This window comes from Cherax quadricarinatus, chromosome 50, assembly GCF_038502225.1.
Source record: "Cherax quadricarinatus isolate ZL_2023a chromosome 50, ASM3850222v1, whole genome shotgun sequence".
NCBI lineage: Eukaryota > Metazoa > Arthropoda > Malacostraca > Decapoda > Parastacidae > Cherax > Cherax quadricarinatus.
Genome location: NC_091341.1, coordinates 2,149,284 through 2,161,369, shown reverse-complemented (window position 1 = coordinate 2,161,369; position 12,086 = coordinate 2,149,284). Strand labels below are relative to the sequence as shown.

The following is a 12,086-nucleotide window of genomic DNA, read 5'->3' as shown; positions in this document are numbered from 1 at the left end:
GTAAAAAAAACATAGATCTACTTTTGGAGCACTACGCATGTGAACGTAAATCTGACTCAAGAAATCGTAATGACATGATTGCAAACAAACCATACCCCCGGCCGGGATTGAACCCGCGGTCATAGTCTCAAAACTCCAGCCCGTCGCGTTAGCCACGGGCTGGAGATCTGCTTGGACAGTTTAAGGTTAAAGGGTTAATGTGCCACCCACCTTTTTCTCTTCATCAGTTTTATGGTTCACCTCATCTTTTATAGACCCATTCACTGCCAAGTCTAGATTTGCTCTCTCAGTACTCCTCCCTCCAATCCAATATCCAGTCTTTGATTGCCTAGATTTTTTTTTTGTTACCCACATCACCATGTTCTTTAATATGTTTACATTTAATTTCCTTCTCTTGCATATTCCAAATTCATCCTCCAATCTTTGCAGCTTTTCTTCAGAATCTCCCAAAAGAACTAGGTTATTTATCACAAAGTAACTTTGACAGCTGTCACCTTGTATTAAAATCATTATCTTTTTATCCCACACCTTGCCCCAACACCCTAGCATTAATATAAAATTCTGTCATTTAAGAAATCATGGAGATTCTTCATTAAGGATGGGATCATCTGAAAGGGAGTTCAAACTTGTCAGGACATTGGAGTTGATATATTAATTGGAGGCTTTGTGCTTTCTGATGAATGGGACAGTGTCAAAAACTTGGACTGTCAGAATGACCTTATAATTCTTGCAGGGTGATACTGTGTTTTCCTTTATTAGATTGCCATATGGGAATCTAATGTGACATATTCACAAGTTCCATTGTAATGTTTCCCACATCCTAAATGAAATGAGTGGATGAAGGTCAGAAGCCTAATTATGATATATGATACGATACTAACAGTTTGTTAGTCACTAATGCAGACTAACAATGCTGCCAGTGATCTTGCATGAACTGAGTTGTGCTGAAAAGTTTGTCAGTGAGAATTATTATTTTATTATTAACACATTGGCTGTTTCCCACCAAGAATGGGTGGCCCGAAAAAAAAAAACTCATCATTTGCTTCATTACTGTCTTGCCAGAAGTGTGCTTACACTACAGTTATAAAACTGAAACATTAACACTCCTTCAGAGTGCAGGCACTGTACTTCCCATCTCCAGGACTCAAGTCCAGCCTGCCGGTTTCCCTGAACCCCTTCATAAATGTTACTTTGCTCACACTCCAACAGCACGTCAAGTATTAAAAACCATTTGTCTCCATTCACTCCTATCAAACACGCTCACGCATGCCTGCTGGAAGTCCAAGCCCCTTGCACACAAAACCTCCTTTACCCCCTGCCTCCAACCTTTCCTAGGCCGACCCCTACCCCGCCTTCCTTCCACTACAGACTGATACACTCTTGAAGTCACTCTGTTTCACTCCATTCTCTCTACATGTCCGAACCACCTCAACAACCCTTCCTCAGCCCTCTGGACAACAGTTTTGGTAATCCCGCACCTCCTCCTAACTTCCAAACTACGAATTCTCTGCATTATATTCACACCACACATTGCCCTCAGACATGACATCTCCACTGCCTCCAGCCTTCTCCTTGCTGCAACATTCATCACCCATGCTTCACACCCATATAAGAGCGTTGGTAAAACTATACTCTCATGCATTCCCCTCTTTGCCTCCAAGGACAAAGTTCTTTGCCTCCACAGACTCCTAAGTGCACCACTCACCCTTTTCCCCTCATCAATTCTATGATTCACCTCATCTTTCATAGACCCATCCGCTGACACGTCCACTCCCAAATATCTGAATACATTCACCTCCTCCATACTCTCTCCCTCCAATCTGATATCCAATCTTTCATCACCTAATCTTTTTGTTATCCTCATTACCTTACTCTTTCCTGTATTCACTTTTAATTTTCCTCTTTTGCACACCCTACCAAATTCATCCACCAATCTCTGCAACTTCTCTTCAGAATCTCCCAAGAGCAGTGTCATCAGCAAAGAGCAACTGTGACAACTCCCACTTTATGTGTGATTCTTTATCTTTTAACTCCACGCCTCTTGCCAAGACCCTCGCATTTACTTCTCTTACAACCCCATCTATAAATATATTAAACAACCACAGTGACATCACACATCCTTGTCTAAGGCCTACTTTTACTGGGAAATAATTTCCCTCTTTCCTACATACTCTAACTTGAGCCTCACTATCCTCGTAAAAACTCTTCACTGCTTTCAGTAGCCTACCTCCTACACCATACACCTGCAACATCTGCCACATTGCCCCCCTATCCACCCTGTCATACGCCTTTTCCAAATCCATAAATGCCACAAAGACCTCTTTAGCCTTATCTAAATACTGTTCACTAATGTTTCACTGTAAACACCTGGTCCACACACCCCCTACCTTTCCTAAAGCCTCCTTGTTCATCTGCTATCCTATTCTCCGTCTTACTCTTAATTCTTTCATTAATAACTCTACCATACACTTTACCAGGTATACTCAACAGACTTATCCCCCTATAATTTTTGCACTCTCTTTTGTCCCCTTTGCCTTTATACAAAGGAACTATGCATGTTCTCTGCCAATCCCTAGGTACCTTACCCTCTTCCATACATTTATTAAATAATTGCATCAACCACTCCAAAACTATATCCCCACCTGCTTTTAACATTTCTATCTTTATCCCATCAATCCCGGCTGCCTTACCCCCTTTCATTTTACCTACTGCCTCACGAACTTCCCCCACACTCACAACTGGCTCTTCCTCGCTCCTACAAGATGTTTTTCTTCCTTGCCCTATACACGAAATCACAGCTTCCCTATCTTCATCAACATTTAACAATTCCTCAAAATATTCTCTCCATCTTCCCAATACCTCTAACCCTCCATTTAATAACTCTCCTCTCCTATTTTTAACTGACAAATCCATTTCTTCTCTAGGCTTTCTTAACTTGTTAATCTCACTCCAAAACTTTTTCTTATTTTCAACAAAATTTGTTGATAACATCTCACCCACTCTCTCATTTGCTCTCTTTTTACATTGCTTCACCACTCTCTTAACCTCTCTCTTTTTCTCCATATACTCTTCCCTCCTTGCATCACTTCTACTTTGTAAAAACTTCTCATATGCTAACTTTTTCTCCCACGGCACGTCAAGTCCTAAAAACCATTTGTCTCCATTCGCTCCTATCTAACATGCTCACACATGCTCGCTGGAAGTCCAAGCCCCTCGCACACAAAACTTCCTTTACTCCTTCCCTCCAACCTTTCCTAGGCTGACCCTTACCCCGCCTTCCCTCCACTACAAATTTATGCACTCTAGAAGTCATTCTGTTTTGTTCCATCCTCTCTACATGTCTGAACTGCCTCAACAACCCCTCCTCAGCCCTCTGGATAATAGTTTTGGTAATCCCTCACTTCCTCCTAATTTTCAAACTGCAAATTCTCTGCATTATATTCACACCACACATTGGTTTCAGACACATCATCTCCATTACCTCCAGCCTTCTCCTTGTTGCAACATTCACCACCCATGCTTCACACCCATATAAGAGCATTGGTATAACTATACTCTCATACATTCTCCTCTTTGCTTCCATGGACAAAGTTCTTTGTCTCCACAGACTTCTCAGTGCACCACTCACCTTTTTCCCCTCGTCAATTCTGTGATTCGCCTCATCTTTCATAGACCCATCTGCTGACACGTTCACTCCTAAATATGTGAATTCATTCACCTCCTCCATACTCTCTCCAATCTGATATCCAGTCTTTAGTTTCCTAATTTTTTTTTGTTATCCTCATCACCTTACTTTTCCCTGTATTCACTTTTAATTTTCTTCTTTTACATACCACCAAACTCATCCACCAATCTGTTGCTTCTCTTCAGAATATCTCAGAAGCACAGTGTCATCAGCAAAGAACAACTGTGACAACTCCTATATATGTGTACAGTCTTTATCATTTTCACATAAAATTAAATTAATTCTATAGTACAATGCCTGTACTTTAAAGGAGGGGTTTGGGATATTGGAAGTTTGGAAGGATATGTTGTGTATCTTTATACGTATATGCTTCTAAACTGTTGTATTCTGAGTGCCTCTGCAAAAACAGTGATTATGAGTGAGTGAGGTGAAAGTGTTGAATGATGATGAAAGTATTTTCTTTTTGGGAATTTTCTTTGTTTTGGGTCACCCTGCCTTGGTGGGAGACGGCTGACTCGATAAAAGAAAAAAAAAAAGGCAGAATTTATTTGCATTGATAACTAATGCACATATCCATATATAAAAGTAATTTGTAATTATAATTTATCTAATTTTTCCATGCCTGGCTTGGTAAAAGCAGGTATAAAATACAGCATTTTACAGCTGAACAGCAAACCCTGGATTTATCAGACTTCAGAACTAGGGGACAAAATCTACTGGGTCAATTGATTCAGAAATAACAAAGTTCACTGGTTAAAAAATTGTCCAGTTATGGCAAAACAGTATCATATGTATCCATCTCATTCACCATTATCAGCCACCTGCTCCCTTTCCCTCCCCATTACCCTGTTAAATTGAGGGTTTACTGTATAAAAAAGTGCAGGCATCCTATTAACCCTTTGACTGTTGAGATCCCAAATCCTGGTGTCTCTCTCTGTCGCAAAATATTTGAAAAAAAAAAATGATTTTTTCTTATGAAATGATAGAGAATCTTTTCCCGATGGTAATGACACCAAAAGTAAGAAACTTGATGGAAAACATGGAATTACGCTCTAGTGAAGTTGGTGATCTTGGCGATATAAACGCTTCGGCGACTTTGCCCACTTTGAGTCCAGTTTTTGTCCAGTTCCATTGTTTCAGTTGACCAAACTCATAGCTATTTCTTTAGAACTCCATTTGTTCTTTCGACTGAGTACAAGAAACTGCCCATTTACTGATTTCAACTCAATAAAGTGGTCAGAAATTGGCAGTTTCACACAAAAAAGATGCCAATTTCAAAATAGGGTTCAGAATAAACAATGCAGACATTCCTGGCACTAAAATAACATTTTCTCTGTTCATTAGTCACATCTCTTGCTTTCTATTTTGAATTTTTATTCACACAAAAAATAGAAGATTTACTGTTATGCAGACTTGCATTATTGTAAAAAATTGTATAAATAATGTCAACCTATTTGTGACTGTGTATTAGAATGGCTAGTTGGACACTTATTGGACAACGATGTCATTTGTTGACTCTTGAACACCGGCAAAAATCAAACATTTCTGCTAATTTGAGCTCAATTTCAAGGTCCTTTTCATCGTGAAACCAATCAGAATCGTCTCTATTTCTGTAATGTGTCTTCCATTCTATCAAATGAGACCAAAAAAATGAGAATACAACCATAAATACTAAACGAAAATGCACCTCAAAGTTGGCATTTTAATCCAACAACAAAGTTTTTTTTTTTCTCTCATCATGCACTGCGTGCTGCAGGATTTTTTTTTACACTGCACACACAGACCCATTCTCTCACATGTGGGCCTACCAGCTTTCTCCCGCTTGATTTGAAGCCGCTAGAATTTTGACGTATTAATACATAACTGACACTGGCTTGTAAGACGTATATATACGACACCGACAGTCAAAGGGTTACGTAGTTTAATAATGTGTACTTTCAGGACACTGATCTTGGATCTGAGAGCCCAGGAGCTGGTGATTTTAACAACTTGTGCCGTATATGTGGAGCATTAGGACCGAAGGCAAGTTTTTTTTTTCTCTATTTTTGTTTAATACAAGTTCCCCTCATTTTGCTATGCAGATGCATTCCAAGCCTGTGGCAGCTGTAGTAAGCTCAATCATGCCATTAATATTTAATTCCACATAATAAGTATTGGCAGTGAAAGACTGGAGGAAGTGTATTTAATATCTGGCAGATGAAGTGTATTCAATATTGGCAGATGGATTTTTGAAAGATAAGGTGAACCAAAGAATAGATGAGGGGAGGAAAGGTAGTTGGTGTGTTGAAGCATCTGTGACAAGAAAAAGTTTATTTATGGAGGCAAAAGGGGAAATGTACCAGAGTATAGTGGTACCAGTGCTATTATTATATAGGTGTGAAGCATGGACTTGAAATGTTAGAGAGGAGAAGGCTAGAGGCATTGAAGAGGTAATGTTTGAGGGTGATGTGTGGAAGTGTATTTTTTTTAGAGAATTTGAAGTGTAGAAATTAGAAGATGATATGGGGGTTACTGAAGGTATGTATCAGAGGACTGAGGTGGTGTTGAGGTGGTTTGGACTTTGATAGGATTATACAAAATACGATCACCAAGAGGGAGTATGCATCTGGGGTTTAAGGAAGGAGGGGTAGGGGTCATCCTAGAAAAGGTTGGAGGGAGGAAATAAAGGAGGTTTTTATTGCTAGGGACTTGAGCAGGCTTGTTTAAGTGGAGACAAGTGGATTTTATGGCTTGCAGCTCTGCTGGAATGTAAGCAATGAAACACATTTGAAGGGATTTAGAGAAACTGGCTAGTCATACTTGATTCTTGAGGCAGGTACAGTGCTTGCACTCTGAAAAAGGATTAACAATGTTGCAGTTGAAAGGGTTATTAACTCTTTCATCTAGGCTGTGGTATTGTATTTATTTTGATTGTATAGATCATGATTTCACTGTAGTCAAAAAAAAGCTGTCTCTCTCATACTGTGCTTTAGCATATCAGAGACTAAAATCATATTTGCTTAATTAGATTAATTTTATTCGTATTTTAAAATAATGAGGCAGTAGATATTTTCTCAACCAATATGATGTCGTGTGAAATAATGAGATTTCCGTTTTCACAGACTTGTGGAGGATGCAAGGTGGCACGCTATTGCTCAAAAGATCATCAAGCTCTTGACTGGAAAAGTGGACATAAAGCAGAGTGCAAAAATCCAGGTAATTAGAAAACCTCTTGATTCATTAATCTTCATACAGTACTGACAGCATCAATGATAAAAATTAGTGATTATCAAATTGTTTTTTGACCAAACTACTATTGGGCATCTGGCATATTTCTCCTTCCATTCGAGAGAAGTGGTGCTATGTAACTGCTCTTTCATTATCCACACCCAACTCAGACATGTAGAGATGGTCGGTGTCACTACAAGATATGTCAATTTATGCTGATTATCAAGGTTCTTAGGACAATTTGTTTGTTTGTCAGAGAGCAGTGAACTTCATTTCTGACTTCACCATGATACGAGGTGCTATCAGAAAGTTTCAGGACTGCTGTGAAAAAAATAGAGGCTTGCCTAATCTCCTAGCTGAAGTTTTTCTCCCTCAAAATACTCTCCTTGTTAGGCTATACACTGATTCTAGAGCCTCTGCCATTTCTTGAAACATTTCTGGAATTTTTTTTTCCTAATATTGTCTAGCACTGCTTGCCATTCTTGAATCTCCTCCACCACGTTAAAACACCACCCCTTGGGTGTCATTTTTAATTTTTGGGAAGAGAAAGAAATCACAGGGGATAGATCTGGGAGAAGGAAGGGTTGGGGATGACCACCATGTTTTTGGCCAGAAAACACTGGACAGGTAGTGCTGAATGAGCAGAGGCATTATCATGGTGAATGTACAGATAATTGTATGCCCACAATGCTGGTTGTTTCCTTCTCACATCTCCACTTGAATGTTTCAGAACCTCAATGTAAAAATTTTGGTTAACTGTCAGCTCTGTCAAAAAAAAAAAAAAAAAAAAAAAAAAAAAACATGTTCTTCACATGGTGTACCTTTTTTTGACCTGGGTGAATTGGGGCTTTTCCATTGTGAAGACTGTTGCTTGGTCTCTGGGTTGTAGCCATAGATTCAAGTTTTGTTGCCAGTAATGACCTAACGAAGAATATCTGGGTCATCCTCGACTTATTGTTTAAGGTCCTGACAAACATCCAAGCAATGGTTTTTTCTGGTCTTGAGTCAGCAAGTGGGGCACAAATTTTGTAGCCACTCACCTCATGTTCAAATTTTCAGTCAAAATACTTTGATACAGTACTTTCAATGTTCTGAATACTCTGATGACGATCTTCATAACTAGCCTTCCTCATTTTTTCAATGTTGGCGTCTGCTTTTGACATTTTTAGATGACCAAAGCATTCATCATCCTCAACTGACATTCATCCTGCTTTGAATCAAGAATACCATTCAAGACACTGTATTCACTCCATTGCTTCATTGCCAAATGCTAACTGAAGCATTTTGAGAGTTGCATTAGCCATTTTACTAAACTTGAAACAACCATGCTGTTCTTTCACAGATTCCATTTTATTACACAAAAAATTGCAACAACCCACTGACAACACAAAAAGTGCCAGTCTAACCTTGTTGGAATGACCATTTGTACTGAAACTCGCCACACTACTTCACAAAAGAATGTACTGCACAGTGTGATTTACACTGCCACTATATTTCACCCAGGAAACATGCCAAAATTTGAGCCTAGAACTTTTTGATAACACCTCATATACTTACTCTGTCTTTCCTCTGAAAGTTTCACCTTTAATTCAGATATACCCCATTACTTAATAATTATTACTATTATATTCATAGGGAAGCACTGAACTATTTAGTGACTGAAACTAGTTGAATACACCTACTATGAGTTCTTTTCACCTTTGTCCTTACTGTATGCTCATGCTTCTGCCCTTGATCAACAATACCTCTTCAACATTCAGCTTGAATGATCCATGTGTTTATGTTAACTGGAAAAAAATCTGCCTTAATCACTAAAATATTGCTAAAGCATACAAATATTGCACCAACAGTGTCAGTATTTTTAAGGTTTTGGACAAAAAACTTGAGTGAAAATAGCAAGGATAGATTTTAGTCAGAAGACAACAAAACAAAATGTCAAATAAATTTATTGAGATTTTTCTTGAAACAAGTAGCCATGATTCATTGTCTCAACCCTTTCACTGCCCATCACGTAGTAGAACTATCTATGTCATGAGCGCGCCTCATTCAGATCAGCTGTGAGTAGTAAATTTTGGCCTAGATATGAAGAGAATATGTTGAGGTGAGTGTACACCTTATCAAAAAAAAATCCTTCCCCATGTGGTGCATGATGGAAAAAAACAAAAGCTGTGACAAGTTGTATGGTTTAAAATAGCATGATTGCAGTGTTATCTTGGTTTTTTAAATTTTATTGTCTGTTTCTTTATCTGATAGGATAGAAGACATTACAGAAATACAAATGATTTTGATTAGTTTATGGATTGGAAGTTGCATGAAATTAAGCCGATATTCCAGAGAATGAATAAGGGTCCCCCTTGCAACTCCTAGTTTGTTTTATAATAATAAAATAAGATAGGTTGGTAGACAGCAACGACTCAGGGAGGTACTACTGTCCTACCAAGTGAATGTAAAGAGGAAACCTGTATTTTGTTTTACATGATGGTAGGATTGCTGATGTCTTTTTTTCTGTCTCATAAACATGCAAGATTTCAGGTACATCTTGCTACTTCTACTTACACTTAGGTCACACTACACATACATGTGCATGTTTATGTATACACACTCATCTGAGTTTTCTTAGATTTTATCTTGATAGTTCTTATTCTTATTGCATTTTCCTTTCATGTCCACGGGGAAGTCGAATAAGAATCTTTTCTCCGTAAGCCATGTGTGTTGTAAAAGTCAACTAAAATGCTGGGAACAATGGGCTAGTAAAACCTTTTCACGTATAGCTTACTAAAAAGAAAAAGAAGAAAACCATCAAAGTGGGATGTTTGAATGTGCGTGGATGTTGTGCGCATCATAAGAAAGAGATGATTGTGGATGTTATGAATGAAAAGAAGCTGGATGTCCTGGCTTTAAGTGAAAAAAAGCTGAAGGGGGTGGGAGAGTTTCAGTGGGGAGAAATAAATGGGATTAGGTCAAGGGTTTCAAATAGTTAGAACTAAATAAGGAGTAGCAATAATATTGAAGGATAAGTTATAGGTAGTAGGTTGGTAGACAGCAACCACCTAGGGAGGTACTACCATCCTGCCAAGTGAGTGTAAAATGATAGCCTGTAATTGTTTTACATGATGGTAGGATTGCTGGTGTCTTTTTTTCTGTCTCATAAACATGCAAGATTTTAGGTACATCTTGATACTTCTACTTACACTTAGGTCACACTACACATACATGTTTTTTTTTTTTTTCAACAAGTCGGCCGTCTCCCACCGAGGCAGGGTGACCCAAAAAAGAAAGAAAATCCCCAAAAAGAAAATACTTTCATCATTCAACACTTTCACCACACTCACACATTATCACTGCTTTTGCAGAGGTGCTCAGAATACAACAGCTTAGAAGCATATACGTATAAAGATACACAACATATCCCTCCAAACTGCCAATATTCCAAACCCCTCCTTTAAAGTGCAGGCATTGTACTTCCCATTTCCAGGACTCAAGTCCGACTATATGAAAATAACATACATGTACAAGCATATATACACACCCCTTTAGGTTTTCTTCTATTTTCTTTCTTGTTCTTGTTTATTTCCTCTTATCTTCATGGGGAAGTGGAACGACTAAAATGCCGGGAGCAAGGGCCTAGTAACCCCTTCTCCTGTATAAATTACTAAATTTAAAAAGAGAAACTTTCGTTTTTCTTTTTGGGCCACCCTGCCTTGGTGGGATACGGCCGGTTTGTTAAAAAAAAAAAATGTTATAGGTAGTAGGTTGGTAGACAGCAACCACCCAGGGAGGTACTACCATCCTGCCAAGTGAGTGTAAAACGAGAGCCTGTAATTGTTTTACATAATGGTAGGATTGCTGGTGTCTTTTGTCTGTCATAAATATGCAAGATTACAGGTACATCTTGCTACTTCTACTAATACCTAGGTGTCACTACACATACATGTACATACTTATTTATGCACACTAATCTGAGTTTTCTTGGATTTTATCTAAATAAGTCTTGTTCTATTACTTTTCCTTTTATATCCACGGGGAAGTGAAATAAGAATCTTTCCTCCGTATACCATGCGTGTTGTAAAAGTCACTAAAATACTGTACAGATTACTAAAAAGAAGAAAAAAAAAAAAGAAAATTGTCAAAGTGGGATATCTGAATGTGCGTGGATGTTGTGCGAATGATAAGAAAGAAATGATTGTGGATGCTATGAATGAGAAGAAGCTGGATGTCTTGGCTTTAAGTGAATCAAAGCTGAAGGGGGTGGGAGAGTTTCAGTGGAGAGAAGTAAATGGGATTAGGTCAGGGGTTTCAAATAGTTAGAGCTAAAGAAGGAGTAGCAATAATGTTGAAGGATAAGCTATGGCAGGAAAAGAGGGCGTATAAATGTATTAATTCAAGGATTATGTGGAGGAAAATAAAGGTTGGATGTGAAAAGTGGATTATAGTAAGCATATATTCACCAGGAGAAGAGAGAAGTGTAGAGAGTGAGAGGTTTTGGGAATTGTTGAGTGAGTGTGTGAGGAGTTTTAAACCAAGTGTGAGAGTGCTTGGGGTTGGGAATTTCAATGCTAATGATGGTAGGATTGCTGGTGTCTTTTCTCTGTCATAAATATGCAAGATTACAGGTACGTCTTGCTACTTCTACTTACACTTAAGTCACACTACACATACATGTACATGTTTATTTATACACTCATCTGAGTTTTCTTTGATTTTATCTTAATAGTTCTTGGTTTTATTACTTTCCCTTTTATATCCATGGGGAAGTGGAATAAGAATCTTTCCTCCATAAGCCATGCATGTTGTAAAAGTCAGCGAAAATGCCGGGAACAATGGGCTAGTAGCCCCTTTTCCTGTAATAATTACTAAAAAGAATAATAAGAAAATTGTCAAAGTGGGAAGTCTGAATGAGTGTGGATGTTGTGCAAATGATAAGAAAGTGATGACTGTGGATGTTATGAATGAGAAGAAACTGGATGTCCTGGCTTTAAGTGAAACAAAGCTGAAGGGGGTAGGAGAGTTTCAGTGGGCTAGAAGAAGATAAATTATGTAACATCACAGTCACTAGTGAGATGGTTGTGAAGCAGATAGACAGACTGAAGCAAAATAAGTCACCGGGTCCTGATGAGGTTTTTTCAAGGGTTCTTAAGGAATGCAAAATGGAACTCTGTGAACCATTAACTAATATTTTTAATTTATCTCTTCA

General features: G+C 38.4%; 1 protein-coding gene across 11 annotated transcripts in view; it reads left to right on the top strand.

Annotated features, from left to right (window-relative positions):
- Positions 1-12,086, top strand: part of Zfrp8 (Zinc finger protein RP-8) — a 419,773-nt gene that overhangs the window by 228,450 nt on the left and 179,237 nt on the right. For all 11 annotated transcript variants that reach the window (XM_070095399.1, XM_070095396.1, XM_070095405.1 and 8 more), the window contains 2 exons: positions 5,627-5,707; positions 6,787-6,880. In XM_070095399.1, coding sequence (XP_069951500.1) covers positions 5,627-5,707; positions 6,787-6,880 — 175 coding nt within the window. The remainder of the gene's footprint in view (positions 1-5,626; positions 5,708-6,786; positions 6,881-12,086) is intronic.